This window comes from Triticum urartu, chromosome 7A, assembly GCF_056163025.1.
Source record: "Triticum urartu cultivar PI428250 chromosome 7A, HENAU_Tu73, whole genome shotgun sequence".
Classification (NCBI taxonomy): Eukaryota; Viridiplantae; Streptophyta; class Magnoliopsida; order Poales; family Poaceae; genus Triticum; species Triticum urartu.
In genome coordinates, this window is record NC_141879.1 from 679,264,359 (window position 1) to 679,283,638 (window position 19,280).

A 19,280-nucleotide genomic window follows, 5' to 3' on the forward strand; every position below is an offset into this window, starting at 1 on the left:
AGTCAACAAACATGTGCATGTTTAGGGCAAAGAACCGCGGCGCCCACACACTTCCCACGGCACGTCGCCCACCTCGACACCGGTGCTCGCACATGTCACCTACCTCGCCAGAACACCTGCGCATGTCGTACACATCAAGCTACACCCGTACAAGTTGCCGCCGGTGGTCGTTGGCCGGTCCGCTCTGTCCGGCCCAGGCTTCATCATGGCCGACTGGCCGATCCGCTCCGTGAAATCAGGACCGTCATGCTGCTCGGTCCGGCCCGGACCGTGTCCACCCTGACCACCAACACCAGGGCCGGCCCTAGGCCTATGCAAAGAGTGCGACTGCCTAGGGCCCAGCTAGGGAAGGGGCCCATATCCTATATTCTTATGTTCTGCCATTGATACTTTTTCTCTAAAAAACGCACGGACGCTTCGTTCTTTCTTCTTTCTTCCCCCTACTTTCATCCCCACATGGATTACCACAAGTCTCAAAGAAGGCAGGGGCCCAACGATGCTAATTTAATGATTTTTCTAGGTGTATCACCACCTTAATCTCTCTCTTTGTTATCAAATGGATTTGTTCGCGGCCCTGACCAACACCAAGCCGAAGCGGCAGCAGCCGGCACCGATCGTGGACCCCAAGTTCGAATGGGCGGACAAGACCGGCACCTACGTGCTCCGCCTCAGCCTCGAGGGGTTCAAGAAGGGCGACTTCAGGGTCAGGGTGGACATGGTCCGGGCCGGTCCGGTCCCTGACCGAGCCTCCCTTTGGACCGGCCGAAACTGGCCCGGACCGAGCTTACATGCGGTCCTGTTTTCCAGGACCGGACCGGCTGCACCTCAGCTCGGTGCAGACCGAGGGGACCGACTGGACCGAGTACAGTTTCTGCGTGGGAGTGTGCCGGGAGCCTTTTTAGAACTCTTTTGACAGCAAATTGGAACATATAGATTATTAGGTTGCAAAAGAGGTTCAAATGGACGAAAATTAAGCAAGTTTGCAAGAAAAACAACACAGGAAGTTGTCCAACTGAAGAAAGTTCAGAGGAAGTGAACAAATACCAACTGAAGAAAGTTCAGAGGGAGTGAACAATTACCAACTGAAGAAAGTTCAGAGATAAGGAACAATTACAAACTGGCGGCGACGACATGCAGGACTGCAGGCGCACGTGCAGCAGCTCAGCTCCGTCCCCCGCGTCCTCCAGCTTCGTGCTCGACTGCGGCTAACCGGCGAGGAGGTGGTCGAAGACGGGCAGGTGGAGACGGCAACGGACGACGACGGCGAGCAGGTGCAGCCGTGCAGACACGACGCTCCCTCCTTGGCTCCTCCACTCCTCCTTTCACTGCGTGCAGGTGCAGCCCAGGAGGTGGTGGTCGACGATGGCAACGGCGGCCGGCGGAGGCGGCGCTCTCTCTGCAGCCAAGAGGAAAGGGGATCAGGGAATTGGGGGTGCGGGAGCCTTTGCCCTAGCATCATATCGACTTGCTGTCCTGCACTGGACTGCTGGGCTGTGCGCTTGTGCCAAATGCCAAGGCTGAAGCCCACAGGGCCCTCCAGGAGATTGATGCGGTGCAGAAGATAGCAGCGGGTAAGGCATTCATTATGCAAAGCAAGCATGTGGAGGAAACTTTCCTTTTACTTAACCAAGTTCGGAGCTCTCTAGGAGCGTTCGCAGATCTTCCCCGTAGTGTACTGGATGCCTCAGAGTTTTACCGAGCTCAGGAGGGGAGCTCGACGGAAAAGTTGTTCTGGTCTCAGTATACTGCGACAGAACAGCCAATGCCCCTTGAGTGACCAGCTGAAGCAATTGGTCAAGCTTCACAAGGTGGCCGAACAGGCCATGAGGGGCCTTATAGTACGGATGTGGCCTGGCGAGCCCCTATCCGGCAGCTACTTCGGTCTGGTGAGGCAGCTTGTGGAGGCTTGCCCATGGCTTGAAGTCATAAAGTGGTCCGTCTGCATCGAGGGTGCGCGCAGGGCTTTTGCCCGGGTGAAGGTGCACTGGGTGAAGCCGGACACTGTGAAGCTGGTGAAGGAGGGGTCGCCGGAGGGCAAGGAGCATCGCTGCCCCGAAATGTAGTAGGAGAGTGTCCTGGAGGGTTCCCGCCTTGTGGTGGATGAATGTGCCAGGGTTGTAATTTTTGAAAGAACATGCTCATGTGATCCTGTAATATGAAACAAGTTCATTTGCGCCATGTGACGCCTTTTAAATTTAAAATATTACCTTCTGTGCGGCCGTTTATAAAATCTGAGAGTTGGCCAGTCATCGGCTTCTGCCCCCATGTAACTAGTATTGGGGTGTTCGGGATAAACCTGAGCACTCTTTACCCCAATTTTGGGTCCTTCCAGGGAGGTGTTCATCGCAACGAACCAGGCAATCGGACTATAAGGCTTTATCACTCTCACTTAGCCATAGAAGTCTACAATTTTAAATTTTGGCGAAGCCCCTAGTATTCGGAAGACCGAATTTGGGGCGCTATACACGCCTAAGCCGGACAAGGCCGACTCCTCGCATGAAGCAGAAAAAGTCTTTAAGGACTTGAGACCTCTCGAACAGCGACCAGTCTCTCACCTTATCATGAAAGTCAGTTTTTGGCTTTCTCTACTGAGGTGCTTGTCCGGAAGAACCGGGACAGAATCGCAGTAGTTCTCCCACCGCTACCTTAGCCGATATAGCGGAACGTAAGGTACCAAAGCATGGGAGCTGGGCAAACCCAACGATTGACCCAAGACATGATTCAGAGCTGATGCATATAATGCTATAAGTTTGGGGTGTCGCACTGTCAAAAGTGTTCGAACTTCTTGTGCCGTATTATGGGGTAAGCGAAAGCCCCTGGCATACTGACCGTACCCGAATGTACGGGTGCGGATTGTCGTAAATGGACATATAATAAAAAAGAAAGGATAAATAATGCAATAATAGACTAATGCTATGCATTGTTATTTAGATAATACGTCGAAGCGTACTGGTACAAGTAGTGCAATAAGCAGAAAGTAGGACTATTCGAGATGTCTTATCCAAAGGCAAGCTGCGTATGGATAGTAGAAAGCGGGTATATCAACTATTATTAGAGACCACCTGGGGGTTCCCGTGTACATCTTAGCTTCTTGCCGCCTTGGTTGTTCCTTCCCGTAATGTTTCTGGCAATCGTACTGCCGGAAGGGCTTCCAGAGAGTAAGGCCCTGAAAGAGAAAAGAAATGATAAAGGTATACAACCCCTAGGGCGGTTAAGCCGCATTGCGGGGCGTGCCTTGATCGTGCTCCCACCTATGTCCATGGTATTTTCAGTGTGTAATTATGTACGCGTAGCATGGATTTCGTCGCTTGACTGGGACTGGGACGGGGGCCGAATTGCTAGGCGAGCTCTGAACGTGCCAGGCGATCCTGTTGCAGTTTACTCCAGACTCGCTTGAAGGTGTCCGGGGAATGTATCACCGAATTAGTGGTTTGCCTTAAAAGGCTGCTTTGTGCTTCTGCTGCGAGGGCCGCAGTGTGCTCTTCCGTGCAGAGCGAGCGTTCTGTGTTTCCATTTACTGTTATGACCCCCCTAGGTCCTGGCATCTTGAGCTTGAGGTATGCGTAATGCGGTACTGCATTGAATTTTGCAAATGTTGTTCGTTCGAGCAGTGCGTGATAGCCACTGCGAAACGGGACGATATTGAAGATTAACTCCTCGCTTCGGAAGTTGTCCGGTGATCCGAAGACCACTTCCAATGTGATTGAGCCCGTGCAGTGGGCCTCTACACCTGGGATGATGCCCTTAAAGGAGGTTTTGGTGGGTTTGATCCTCGAGGGATCGATACCCATTTTTCGCACTGTATCCTGATTGAGAAAGTTCAGGCTGGTGCCACCGTCCATAAGGACTCGAGTGAGGTGAAATCCATCTATGATGGGGTCTAAGACCAGTGCGGCGGATCCGCCATGACGGAGACTAGTGGGGTGGTCCCTGCGATCAAAGGTGATCGGACAAGTGGACCATGGGTTGAACTTTGGGGCGACTGGCTCCATCGCATAGAGGTCCCTTAGTGCATGCTTCCGCTCCCTCTTGGGAATGTGGGTTGCGTATATCATGTTTACCGTCTTCACTTGTGGGGGGAACCCATTTTGTCCTCCCGTGTTCGGCGGCCGGGGCACCTCCTCGTCATCACTATGCATCCCCTTGTCCTTGTTTTTGGCATTTAACTTGCTGGCCTGCTTGAACACCCAGCATTCTCTGTTGGTGTGATTGGATGGCTTGTCGGGGGTGCCGTGGATTTGACACGAGCGATCCAGTATGCGATCCAAACTGGACGGAGCCGGAGTACTTCTTTTAAATGGCTTTTTCCGCTGACCGGATCTAGAGCCTATGAATCCGGCATTGACTGTCGTATCCTCAGTGTTATCGCCGTTATTGCGGCGATTTGGTCTGTTACGACGTGGTCTGCCGTTGGCATCTTTGGTATCCGAAGTGCCTGGATTCCTTGATGTGTTGTTGCTGCGAGCCAGCCAGCTATCCTCGCCCGCGCAAAAGCGGGTCATGAGTGTCGTGAGGGCTGCCATAGACTTCGGCTTCTCCTCGCCGAGGTGGCGGGCAAGCCACTCATCGCGGATGTTGTGCTTGAATGCCGCTAGGGCCTCTGCGTCCGGACAATCGACAATTGGTTTTTCTTAGTCAGGAACCATGTCCAGAATTGTCTGGCCGATTCCCCTCACTGCTGATTTATATGGCTCAAGTCATCAGCGTCCGGTGGTCGCACATAAGTGCCCTGGAAGTTGTCAAGGAATGTGTCTTACAAATCCTCCCAACTGCCGACGAAGTCTGCTGGCAAGCTATTGAGCCAATGCCGAGCTGGTCCTTTGAGTTTTAGTGGGAGGTACTTGATGGCATGTAAATCATCACCTTGAGCCATGTGGATGTGAAGGAGGAAATCCTCAATTCATACAGCGGGATCTGTTGTACCATCATATGATTCGATATTTACGGGTTTAAAACCCTCCAGGAATTCGTGATCCATAACTTCATCAGTGAAGCATAGTCGTCCATACCGTCGATGTCTTCGGAGTCAAAGTCGAGCATGTCAGTTAAATCGTCGAAAGTGGCTACTAAGTGGGTGGTGGGTGGGCGGCCAATTTCTTCGTCGTCTGCATCCCATTCTAGCCGGACATAGTTCGGCCAAGGCTCCCCCGACAAGGAGAGAGACCTTAATGAATTTAGCACATCGCCGAAAGGCGATTGCTGAAAAATATCCGCGGAGGTGAACTCCATGATCGGCGCCCAGTCGGATTGGATGGGCACAAATGCAGGCGGCTCGGAGTCCGTGGCCGAAGACGAATCCAGTGGTTTGGCGACACGACTCTCGTAAGGGGTGAAGTCAGTATCTGGCTCTATCGCCACTAAGAGTGCGGCCTCCATGGCGGGGTCTATCCCTTCGCTCTTGGATGGCGCAATTTGCTCCAAATTAACGGCCAGAGTAGTTGCCGATGTGATCTCCTGAATACTGTCCGACAACAGAGTTACGTCATGCTCATCGTGACTGTGCGGCGTATCCGGCATAGGCTCAAATCCGTTGAAGATCAAGACTTCGCGGATGTCGGCAGTGTAGTTTAAGTTTCCGAACCTGACCTGATGGCCAGGGGCGTAGCTCTCGATCTGCTCCAGATGGCCAAGCAAGTTGGCCCGCAGTGCGAAGCCGCCGAATTTGAAGATCTGTCCGGGGAGGAAAACCTCACCCTGGACCGCATCATTACCGATGATGGAAGGAGCCATCGAGCCTTACGGTGACGGCACCGTGGAACTCTCAATGAAAGCACCAATGTCGGTGTGAGAACCGGCGGATCTCGGGTAGGGGGTCCCGAGCTGTGCGTCTAAGGCGGATGGTAACAGGAGGCAGGGCACACAATGTTTACCCAGGTTCGGGCCCTCTTGATGGAGGTAATACCCTACGTCCCGCTTCATTGTTCTTGATGATATGAGTATTACAAGAGTTGATATACCACGAGATCGTAGAGGCTAAACCCTAGAAGCTAGCCTATGGTATGATTGTTGTTGTCCTACAGACTAAAACCCTCCGGTTTATATAGACACCGGAGGGGCTAGGGTTACACAAAGTCGGTTACAAGGGAGGAGATCTACATATCCATATTTCCTAGCTTGCCTTCCACCCCAAGGAGAGTCCCATCCGGACACGGGACAAAGTCTTCAATCTTGTATCTTCATAGTCCAACAGTCCGGCCAAAGGATATAGTCCGACTGTCCGGAGACCCCCTAATCCAGGACTCCCTCATCTTACATAGAGTTTTACCATCAATATATATTGAATATAATCTAAATAAATGATGCCATTCTAACATCTTTAGTAGTGGTATGTTATATTTTTCTTGGTGGGGTGAAGGGAAAAAAGCGTTGTGTTCAATTCTATATTATATAGTCTAACATACATGATTTTCTCTAGAAAAGGATTGTTTTCATATAAGTTGTATGAACGTTGCATGAAAAACAAAAAAATTCTACGCACACGCAAGATCTATCCATGGAGATGCATATCTACGATAAGGGGAGAGCATCTTCATACCCTTGAAAATCGCTATGCGGAAGCGTTTATCAACGCGGTTGATGTAGTCGTATACCTTCACGATCCGTCCCGATCAAATACTAAACGTATGGCACCTCCACATTCAGCGCACATTCACCTCGATGACGTCCTCGCCTTCTCGATCCTGCAAGAGGGTGAAGTAATAGATGAGTTCCGGCAGCACGACAACATGGTGATGGTTGATGATGAAGAACAATCTTCACAGGGCTTCGCCAAGCACTACAGAAACTAAACGGAGGATAAACTAGAGGGGACGGGGTTGCCGGCACAAGGCTTGGTAAGTCTTGATGTGTCTTGGGTGCTGGCCCTGCCCCTCTATTTATATGTTGTGCCCTAGGATCGAAACATGGAGTAAAAGCCTCCTCAAAGTCGGTGTTTCCCGAAAGGCAAGAGTCATTCTCGAACTCCAGTACCAGACGCCAGGGTGCCCGGCGTCTGGACCCAGACGCCAGGGAGGCCGCTGGCCTCCGCAAAACTGCCTTTTGCACTTAACAAAAGCCCCGTGGGCTTTACCCCTTGGCCCAAATAAAGTTTTCTCGCACCGGAACATTTCGGGAAACATCTAAAACCCCTTCCGATGAATTCCGGAACCCTTCCGAAGACCAAACACTATTATTCCATATATCAATCTTTACCTTCAGACTATTCTGGAGCTCCTAGTCATGTCCGTGATCTCATCCAGGACTCCGATCAACATTCGGTCACCAACATACATAACTTATATAATACTATATCATCAACAAACGTTAAGCGTGCGGACCCTATGTGTTCGATAATGATGTAGACATGAGTGAGACGCTTCTCTGGTCAATAACCATTAGCGGGACCTGGATGCCCATATTGGTTCCTACATAGTCTACAAAGATGTTTATCGGTCGAACCTTTATGACAACATACGTAGTTCCCTTCGTCTGTCGGTATGTTACTTGCCCGAGATTTGATCGTCGGTATCTTCATACCTAGTTCAATCTCGTTACTGGCAATTCTGTTTACTCGTTCCGTAATACATCATCTCGTAACTAACTCCTTTAGTCAATTTGCTTGCAAGCTTCTTGTGATGTTGTATTATCGAGAGGGCCCAAAGATACCTCTCCGATACTCGGAGTGACAAATCCTAATATCGATTCATGCCAACTCAACATACACCTTCGGAGATACCTATAGAGCATCTTTATTATCACCCAGTTATGTTGCGACATTTAATAGCACACAAGGTTTTCCTTCGGTATTCGGGAGTTGCATGATCTCATAGTCGAAGGAATATGTATTTGACATTAAGAAAGCAATAGCAATAAACTGAACAATCATATGCAAAGCTAACAGGTGGGTCTTGTCTATCACATCATTCTCCTAATGATGTGATCCCGTTATCAAGTGACAACACATGTCTATGGTTAGGAAACCTTAAGCATCTTTGATCAATGAGCTAGTCTAGTAGAGGCTCACTAGGGACACATTATTTTGTTTATGTATCCACACATGTATTTAAGTTTTCGATCAATACAATTCTAGCATGAATAATAAACCTTTATCTCGAATAAAGAAATATAATAATAACAACATTATTATTGCCTCTAGGGCATATTTCCATTAGGAGACTTGTCGACGGTTGTGGTGTCTTCATCACAAACTCACTACCAAATATTATGGTCCTTACAGAATATTGGAAAGGATTGGCAGAATGGCCTACAAGATCCTAATACCTTCCACTATAGCCATCCATCTTGTGTTCATTGTGAGCCAGCTAAAAAACACATCGATAATCATGCGATTCCTTTCTCTGATCTTCCCCTAGTAACATCATAGGGCAAGATCAAAACTAAATCTACTACAGTTCTGGAAACTAGATCCTTACCAAGAAATGGTGTCTTAGTCACCCAATGGCTTGTGGAATGGGAAAATCTCTTTGCTGAAGAAGCAACATGGGATGATGCAGATCTCATGAAGATCTTCCTGGATTTATTTGCAATAACCATCAAAGCTTGGTTTCCCGAGAAATACACTTGAGGACAAGTGTTTTCTTCCCCATGGAGCAATGTCACAACTCTGAAGTTGACTGTTGTTGTAGCTATATATCTGTTGTCGACAACATACCGTTTCGCCAACAGTTATGATTATTGGATGGTGGACACCACATGATCAGAATGGATGGTGGTTTGAGCCTTCTCCTACCTTTAACCCCTCTAACTATAATTCCTCGCGTTGTCACTGTCCACTACAAAAAAATACACTTCCGTGATGATTCACGTTTGTCACAGTAGGTCGCATTTTTTGTCATGCATGTACATCCATGACAAATTTATGACAGAATCAAGATAGTCATACCTGTGATGTCGTAGAAGTGTTCCATGACATTACCAAAATTATCATCACGGAAGTGTCCACTTCCATGACGATAAATCATGCGTCACAGAAGTGCTTTCGTCAAGGGTGACCGACATGTGGCATCCACCGTAACGGAACGGCGTTAAGCTATCGGGTCGGATTTTGGATCCGATAACCCGTTAACAGCCCCGACCAATGGGGATTTGCCATGTGTAAAATCATCATTGGCTGGAGGAGACACGTGTCAGGTCCGCGTTGGCACAGGTGTCACTCATCCAATGGGCGAGACGCGCCTATGATATGTTGACACGTGGACCGGCCCATCAAGTTTAAATGGGCCGGCCCAACAGAAGGCCCACAAGATTTTGCGGACCCTAATGGGCCGGCCCAGCTAAAGGCCCACGAGATTTTGCGGACCATAATGGGCTGGCCCAGCTAAAGGCCCACAAGATTTTGCGGGCCATAATGGGCCGGCCCAGGTAAAGGCCCACAATATTTTTGTGTGCCATAATGGGCCGGCCCAGGTAAAGGCCCACAAGATTCTTGCGGATCATAATGGCCCGGCCCAGCTAAAGGCCCACGAGATTTCACCGAAATTAATGGGCCGGCCCAGCTGTAGGCCCACAAGATTTTGAGGACCCTAGTAGGCCGGCCCATTAACTAGTTGCCATGTTTTGGGCCAAATGCCGGCCCATATTTAATCCGGTCCATTAATGGCTTGCCACGCTCCAGGCCTAATAGTGGCCCATATGAGATCCGGCTCGTTAAAAGCCTACCACGTTCTGGGCCAAATTACAGCCCAGATCAGGTCTGGCCCTTTAAGAGGCTTTGGGCTCAATTATGGCCCATATCAGACTCGGCCCGTCAACTGGACACTATGCTTTTGGGCCCACTTGCTAAAGGCCCACTTAGTAATTCGTCCTGATATTAGTTTTGGCCTGTTAAGGGCCCGTTTAACATTTCGGCCCTATATTAATTCCGGCCTGTTAAAAGCCCATCATATAGTTGGGCCTAACTACGGCCCGGTTTGCATCCGGCCTGCTCGCAACCGATATCTGATTGGGCCAAACAAGGACCGAGACAATTTTGGCCTGTTAAAAGCCCGCGATTTGATTCGCACAATCATGGGCCGGGGTTCATTTCGGGCTGCTGCCGGCCCATGAGCTGTTCGACACGTTTCAGGCCCAACCTACATCGTGATTGCATGACGGCCCGATTATGTACCGTAATTTTACGATTTGGCCGGTTTACTGCGAAGACAGGATATATATACAGTAAAATAACTACAGCATCGTGAATAAGAAAAACCCTAGACTATACAATAAAGAAATTACGGCATATTACATCCACTGGGCATCAAAGTTCGCCACTATGATAATAAAGCACAAGCAGACGGCAGATTACATACGCTGCGCATCAAAGATCGCCACCAGTGCAAATAAACACGCCGAAAAAATAATATACAAAACTGACAGCACTTCAATAGAGTTCAAGAAAGGTTAGCCCTCCTGGGGAGCTGCAGCACAAGCAGCTGAGCAAGATGATGAGACTGCGCATGTTCAACACTTATATCTTCCTGACTCTGAAAGATAAACAAGCAGGCAGATGACAGGTTTTGCACATAAAAGTATCAGTGCTGACAATTCATCACATTTCTTACTAACGAATAAAGTGACACAGTTTAAAATTGCATTAACACAATATGGTATTGTTTAGGTGAAGACATGGCAGGAAATGACATTGTGAAGGAGTTGACAACTTCATGTCACCACTGGATTACATATCAAGAACTCATAAGTATCAATGGTTAGTGTGCTGTCTATTTATACCATTTCAGATTGGCAAATAAAGAGACGGTTTAAATAATAGTAGAATGATATGACATTGTTCATAGTTAAGACATTGCAGAATATGACATTGTGCTGTAGTGGGTAGGTTCACCACACCACTAGATTACGGATGAAGAACAGAAGCATACATGCAGTGCAAAAGAAGATCACTTGCTCTGTATAGTTTAATTTACATGGTATGAAGAAGGAACTTGGTTGTACAACTGAAAACTTAAATTGAGAAAGGACAAACTTTTGTTTATGAACTACATAATAAACTTTAAACAAGCAATTTGATGCAAACACCAAAAATAAACAGCTATTGCAGTCATGCCTAACCAAATATATACAACAAAGTTTGAAGGCTTGAGATGGACAAATTTACATTATTGGTGAAGACAGGCTCTATAAAGGCCTTGTCCATGCCGACGGGGGGGGGGGGGGGGGCAATTCAAGAAGTTTACCACATAATCTTCTTCAAAAGCATTGCCTTTATTCTACATTTTGTTAAGAGTAAATATAGATGTGATAATATACGAAAAAATGGAGAATATTTAAGATAAGATGAAGAGTGATGCTACATAACCAAGTAGCTATAAATGTAAGTGTAGCGATACAGGCAAAAGGTACAGCCAAGAGCTATGCACAGCTAAACTTCTTCAGTACCATCCTTATGGTAGGAGTAAATATAGATCTGATGTGTAGAAAATGAAGGGCAAAGGAAAATAAGATACAGAGTGATGGTACATGAACAACTACCTATCATTATAAGTACACTGATAAAGGACATCATGTACTTACAATAACAATGCAGAGCTAAAAAAACATTGGCATTGGATATATTCTACACTAATGTAACCATTCATACAGATCAGATAATTTGGAGCGAACAATTGATAAGCAAGCTATCATGCATACTGTTGTCACATAATGAACCAGATATGTATGCAAGTACAGTGATACAGGACAACAGGTACTAACAAGAGAAAAGCAGCGGGCATCATATTTGTGATGTACCGTCGTTCTTGTCAAACCGGAATTCTTCTTCGAGCAGATTTCCTGCAAAAAAGATCCGTAAGGCACATGCGGAAAAGTAGAAGTTCAAATTGTCATGTGATTTCATAGATAGTACCTCATCCTGGGAACGAGACCAGTGCATAACAAGGTTTTTCCATTCATTGTCTTCTAAATTTAGCACATGAGACTTCACCGGAAATCCGTTTATAGACTTTCCATCAAAGTGTGATTTCCTCAGGTAACACCGATACTGCTGCAATGCTTCCTTGAAAAGCACAAGCAAGCTTTGCTCATCATGACTATCCAGATTGACCCTCGCCTAGTTACAACAATGTAATGTAAATCATTGATGTGTTCAATCAGCAGAAAACAGGAAAATAATAACCATGAATAATAGCACTTACACGTAAGTTGGACAGGAAGATCTGAAAATGGTGTTTGTCTTCACAATAATCTTCCCATGATGGGAATATATGCACGTAGTCCCTGACAACATTGAAAGCATTGTCTTTTCAACTAGGAATAAATGGAATGGGGTTCCAATCTGCAGGAATTGACCGTCTCTATAATTGGGATAGGTCTTCGGCCGGTGGACTTGCTGTACTTTTTGCCGGAGTGGGATTTTTCTGTGGTACAGCTGGTGCTATGGCAAATGAAATCGGTATACCTTTTGCTGGAGTGCAGGTCCTGTGTGGTGGGGCTAGTGGTGTGGCCAGTGAAATATGGGTACAGTCTGCTGGAGTCGGTCCTACGTTTTGTGTCACTGGTTGTCTCATTTCTCCGGCACCACCATGTTTTTCAAGGACTTTGCTGGTGCTCCTTCAGGTTCGGCAATCACCCTCTTCCTTTTTAATGTCTGATGCACAAGAACAACATTAGAGTGGAAAAACATGGTATGATGACAGATGGAATATGTATTGATAATGGATGGGCATGGCATCTCGACATATATGATGAGTAAACTAAGCAGATGGCGGTGCAACAAAGTAGATGAAATGCAAGACAACATATGCAAGATACCCGCAATCAATACAACATTGCCAAATTAGAACAGGCACCTTGATAGGTGAACATGACAGGCCATCTGCCTCTGACTCCTCGATGTTAGAATAGTCATTAGGATCATATTCTGAACAAGAATCAACAGGTGGGGAGCGTATGAGTTTCATTGCATCCAGAATGGCACTCAATGCCTTGGTGCCAATTTTGTAAGTCATTGCAGTGTTTAGCTTCAAGAGTGGACTACTGCTAGTGCGACACAAAGCAGCTACACAGATCATAGTGAAGATATAACGGGAAAACCTTAATCATCAGAGTAAAATCAGCAAAGTGGAACTTGCTGGAATATATGTGCTAGTATTACCGGTACGGCTAGAAAGGCTTCGGCTACCAGCTCTCTTCAAGTGAAGGTGCGGTACTGTTATTATCAGTGTAACTCTCAAAGGCGACACAGCTCCCCGCATTTCCTTGCTATTCTTGTAGGATTCAAGTGGGCAGGCCACTACAAATCCTATTCCTATGTTTACAAGATCCTACGAATCAAAGAGGCTCAAAGTTTCCATCACAACCGACCGTATAGACCTCTACACTGCAAATGTCCCTGCTCATCTTCAGTACAAGGAACATATTGTACTACTATCATACTCCCTCCGTTCCAAAATATAAGTCTTGGTAGAGATTTCCACTATGGATCACATACAGATGTATCCAGATACATTTTAGAGTGTAGATTCACTCATTTTGCTCCATATGTAGTCCATGGTGGAATCTATTCAAAGACTTGTATTTAGGAACGGAGATAGTACATATTAAAGAAGAATGGAAGAGGAACATGGTAAAGAAGAGCAAGCCAATTTTGGATAATAAAATGTTGGTTGCGCAGTGCCCACACATGATGAACAAGAGCGCATTAAGAATGCAACTCCCAGATGTCTCTCGACCATTTCAAGCGGTTGGATGAAGATCCTATGTCTCCTAACCCTTCTTCTTCCTCGTCTCTGATTCTTCCCATACAGAACACTGGACGGGCCGCCGTCCGGACCACCGGCCCCCACCGCCTGTGTTCCTCCACCACCCCCACCCCACCCCCGCCCCAACCCCCACCCGCGTCGAGTTTTCTTCGTTCGGCCAGGCCCCACAACCACCCGAGCCCCTTCGATCGCACCGGTGAACTCCGACGAGCTCTGAAAAATCGACTGACCCAATTTTGAAATTTAGTCTACTGTGATTTAACTAGTGTGGAATATAAAAGGGGAAAACCATAAGCATTGGGAGTATAGTGTTGAGCGTGCCATGCCGGATCTGAAGGTGCAAACCGGAAAAAGGCAACTTCGCAACCAAGACAAGAAATCAGAGTAAAGCAGTGGCGATCTATTTTGTTGCTACGATAAATAAGTTGAGCAGATACGAAGGAGTACCGCCTCTGGTGCGGCGCCGTGTACGCATCTGCTGAGAATTTGACGGTGCTGCGGTAGAGATGGCTGTCGGCGGCGCGGAAGCAGATCTAGGAGGGTAGACGGTGGCAGTGGGGCGCGGTGGACGAGATGGTCGTAGGAGCGGCGCCTGCAAGGTGGACGACAGCGGGGATGAAGCGAGAGGACGGGATGCAAGGATCCCGGTCCGAAGCCGTGGATGAGAGAGGTCGATCTCTTGTAATGGACGACGGCGTCGGGGTATCAGCTCCGGCATGGTGGAGGAGGACGGCGGTGGATGGGGTGGCGGACGGCGGCGGACGGAGGAGGGTGGGGTGGAGAGGGTGTTTTGGCGCCCACGAAGTACGAATGGGGAAAGGGAGGTAGAGAGGAAGGGGGGAACCATGTATTCAGGGCGCACTTGTCTCAAATGCGAGGAAATTTACAAACTTAGGCCCCGTTTCAAATATTTACTACTACATCACAGGAACATTAGTCGGTTGGGGATAGGACGGTAATCTCGCATACACCGAATATTTGCCGACGAGAGTTTGTTTTTGGCGCCCACCGTGTATGAATATGAATCGGGGAGGGAGTCGATTTCGGCCAAGGACACACTGTGTTTTGGCGCCCACCATGTATGAATCCGGGTGAGAGGCGGTTACATCATGTTTGGGCGAAATTACAAACCTACCCCTATCGAAACCTATTGAAATCCAGCAGATAGGCTTTGCGTGGCAGGGATAGGCAGTAGTGATTTCCATCTCACAGATTTTGGTTTCGGGTGGTTACTACGACTTTCCCCATTTCGTTCAAATTTTGCAGAGTGCACGTTTACCGTGCCAACTCAATTCGAATCCCGTTTGTATTCTATTTTTTCGGGCGGGATCCATTTTCAATTGGAATTACATTCTATATACATCATTTTTTATATATACTTTCAAAAGCACAACAAAGAATTCTTCTCCTTTATATGTATAATATGATTTACAAATACAACGATCTCGAAATCTTAAGGTTGAATTCTAAAAAATTTAACCAAATTATGTTCTACTAAAATGTATGGATCAGTAATATCTACACATTAAATAACATAGATGTGCATGAATTCATATGAGTATGCATGTTTGATAGATCAATTTTGGTTCGAGTATGGATTACATGTATCATCATCTCAAATTAAAATATTTGAATCCCTTTTTTATTCACTCCTTTCATGCCCATCTCTCTCTCGCATGCATGCTCCTTCACGTAGCTATCACTCTTTTTTCTCCAGCTCACCCGCACGCTCACTTCATGTTTCTCCTATCCTCACAAACATGGTCTCTCGACGTCTCCCTTGAGAAGTGTCACACTCTCCCTATCATTATACATTACAAGGTTTTCATTATCTCTCATGTCTCTACTGTTCTTTGGTATCACTCGGTACCTAAGCTTTCTTTTTCACCGCCACACACACAGTCTCCATTCGTCTTTCACTTTGTCTTTCTCTCTATGGGATTCTCTCACACACCCTATATGTCTCTACATATGACTCATACCACTAAAATTACTCTCTCTCTCTCTCTCTATCTCTCTCTCTCTCCTGTAGACACAACATTTGTTGCGGTCTCCTTTTCGTCTCCATCCCAGACTGACATTATTCATTTGTTTACCGATCAGACAACCCCGACTACCGTCTCCTCTCTCTCTCTCTCACCGACACACACACACAACTCCTGCTTCCACTCCCCTTCCCGACTACCGTCTCTCTCTCACACACACAAAAATCTCGCTTTCGCACCCCGACTCGTATTTCTCTCACAAACATTTATCGACTAGCTAGCCTCTAGATAGGTTTATACACCCGAACACTCGCGCTTCCGCCATCGCATACATGTCTCTCTCCCGCTCCTTGTATCTATGTAGATTTTTCTTCCCTTCTTGAGACACGCCCTCTCGATCGTGCACACACACACACACTATCGCCTCATTTTAAGCTGATACCTATCGCACACACACTCCTTGTATATTTGTCACACATGCACTCCGTCCTCCTCCACTCTCCCTCTCTCTCACCCACACATGGGCTTTTTGCAACAACTAGCAAGATGCCCATGCGTTGCATGGAACATTAAGATGCATTTGTATGAGTAGATTATCTTGTGGGGGGAAAGGATGAACGAGGGAAGGCCTTATTTGCAAATGTGGAGAGGGGTGTGGGTATCTTTTTTGCAAAATTGCCATAGTTTCCTTCCTATCCGTCAAATATAGATCGGACAGCCTATATTGCAGGATGGCAGGCACACGATCATCACCGACAATGCTTTTTATAAGAGCAGGGATAAAAAATAGAGTTGATGATGATGGTTGGCCTGCCATCCTGCAATGTAGGTCGTCCGATTTATATCTGACGGATAGGAAGGAAAATATGGCAATTTACCTGCACTCTTCACCACATTTGCAGATAAGGCCTTCCCTCGTTCATCCTTTTCTCCCACAAGATATTGATGTTCCGTGCAACGCACAGGCATCTTGCTAGTAAGAGTAGAAATTAGACATATACCACTTCTCGAATCTTGAAACCAACAACATTCCTCCCTTATCTCATCAAAACCGCCAAAGGAATATATTTTGAGTGAAACATAACATATTTTTAGTGATATACATATTTCAAAACTAGACTTTTTTTCTATCAAATCTCTGAATATGTATTAATCTACTTGATCGTGTGGCAACGCATTGGCACATTGCCAGTAGTTATTATAATTTTTTGGACACCAGACAATCGGTGGAGTACATATACAAAGAGAAGAGGCGCACGCATGCAGTCCGCCTCTCGCTGTCTCGCACACATGAGTGTTACGTAAAGGCGATGTTAACAAATAAACCCTAAAACCATAGGTGCACGATTGCTGCATTCGCGGGTACCAGGTACGTGGTGGAGCACCTTTGTAGGAATAGTCACCTGAGCACGCCTCCTCACCGCGTAATTGCTCTGACACGGACGCGACCTCTCATAGTGCAGGCATTGAACCGGCGTGCCGGCCAAGACGGCCGCACTCGCTGCAGGCCCGGCTGAGCACGCCTCCTCGCCGCGTGCAACCAGCTTAAGACTGCCCCGCCTGCAGGCATTTTAGAACACAAAAAATGACTAAAATATAAGTAATTTATGCATGCTCTTGACTTGTTGTGCTCGCACAGGTAGCAGGAACTAGTAGAGGATTTTCTTTATTTATAACTCTCCTCACATTTTTTTGGCTTTGAAGTGAATCATGGTTGTGGACATTATGTATGAATGTGCAGATATCTGTGAACATGAGTTTGATGTGGAAGTTGAACTTGGAATGTCGGGCTTGCGCGTGAACTATACCATGTCCAATGCTTCGTCTGTTATTGTTTGGAAAGTAATTGCTGTTATTACATGACCTGAAAAAATACATTTTGTGCCACATCAGTAGATGCACGGACATCACAACAGGCATGCTGACTGGATAAACATTTGAACCTAGCTATTATGAAGAAAATTTTGTATTGACAACGGTTTTAGATAGCAGGAGACGCCTAGCCTACTCTACCTCTACTAGCTCATTTCTGGCTTCTTCCATCTCTTCTTTGGCTTGGGTGAAGAGAGCATCTGATTGCTCTTTTCGCTTCTTCAGGAACTCATCTACATTCTCAAGGGCTGTTGCACGCTTTCTTTCAGCCTTTACTAATGCCACGAGGACACGAACAGCCGACGACTCCACATGCAGGACTGCAGGTGCATGTGCAGCAGCTCAGCTCCGTCCCCCGCGTCCTCCAGCTTCGTGCTCGACTGCGGCTAACCGGCGAGGAGGTGGTCGAAGACAGGCAGGTGGAGACAGCAACGGACAACGACGGCGAGCAGGTGCAGCCGTGCAGACACGACGCTCCCTCCTTCGCTCCTTCACACTTCCTTTCACTGCGTGCAGGTGCAGCCCAGGAGGTGGTGGTTGACGATGGCAACGGCGGCCGGCGGAGGCAGCGCTCTATCTGCAGCCAAGAGGAAAGGGGATCGGGGAACTGGGGGTGCGAGAGCCTTTGCCCTAGCATCGTATAGACTGGATGTCCTGCACTCGACTGCTGGGCTCTGCGCTTGTGCCAAATGCCGCAGTCCGACCGAGCTAGCTCGGTCAAAAACAGGACCGGACCGACTTGTTTTCGGGCCTGTTTCTGTAGACCGGACCGGCCAGTTTTGTTAGCGGGCCAGGACTGAACGGTCCGGTCCTTAGCGGGCCACGAGCCGGGCCAAAAGCTCGCTCGCCAGTCGCCACGTCTAGCCTGACTTCAGGGTGCAGGTGGACGGCGTCGGCAGGCTCACCGTGAGCTGGGCGAGGCCGGGCGCCACCCCTGGATCCTTGCACAAGGTCTTCCGGCTCCCCTCCACCGGCAGCCTCGACAACATCGCCGGCCGCTTCGAGGCGGGCGTGTTCACGCTCACCGTGCCCAAGCGCGCGTACTCTGGTGTCCCCACGCCGACGAGCATCGAGGAGATTAAGAGGGGTAAACCTGGTGTGGTTAAGGAGGATGGTGCCGCCACCACCACCGTCAGGCCGCCGCTAACCAAAGATGTTGACGGTAAAGAGAAGGAGGTGGCCAACGGCGACGACAGCACCACTAAGCCTAAGGAAGAGATCACCAAGGAGGAGAATGCGTCCAACAAGGCCATGGACGAAGCCACGAAGAATGTTCAGCAGCAGAAGCAACTGGAGGAAGTCAGCGGGAACAAGGTAGAATGGCAAAAGCTAGCACCAACGGTGAACAAAGAACAAGAAGTGAAGCCTAATGCTCCCCATGCCACTGCTCCGGCCATACCCGAGATGCCGGCGCCGAAGCCGGAGGTTGCCAACGGCGAGAAAGCCAAAGCGGTGGTTGACCACAAGAACCTGGCTGGGGCAGTGAGATAGCGCAGCGAGGAAGAGAAAGCCAAGGCTACTACCGCTGCCATGGAAGCCAAAGCGGTGCTGGAGAAGAAGGCCACGGCATGAAGCTGCTGGAAAGAGCGCGTGGCAGGGGGGCTGGAGCAGCTGTCAGACATGAAGTGGGCGGACAGCATGGTGGAGAAGGCAAGGAGCAACAAGGAGGTGGTCGCCATCGCTATCGCTGCTTTCTCGCTCGGCTTCTTCGTCTCTCACAAGTTAT

The 19,280-nt window shown here is 47.9% G+C and overlaps 1 protein-coding gene across 1 annotated transcript; it reads left to right on the forward strand.

Annotated features, from left to right (window-relative positions):
- The first annotated feature begins 556 nt into the window (after nt 1–556).
- Nucleotides 557–19,045, forward strand: LOC147961419 (uncharacterized). Its single transcript, XM_087533799.1, has 2 exons — nt 557–709; nt 18,437–19,045. The coding sequence occupies exons 1-2, from the start codon at nt 557–559 to the stop codon at nt 19,043–19,045; spliced, it is 762 nt and encodes a 253-aa protein (XP_087389925.1).
- The last annotated feature ends 235 nt before the right edge of the window (nt 19,046–19,280 follow it).

What these genes read in the sequence shown, in the direction of transcription:
- LOC147961419 (XM_087533799.1), top strand. Translation starts at nt 557, where the DNA reads ATGGATTTGTTCGCGGCCCTGACCAACACCAAGCCGAAGCGGCAGCAG. An exon ending in AGGGCGACTTCAGGGTCAGG is followed by an intron (nt 710 to 18,436) that starts GTGGACATGGTC and finishes TTCAGGGTGCAG; the next exon opens with GTGGACGGCGTCGGCAGGCT.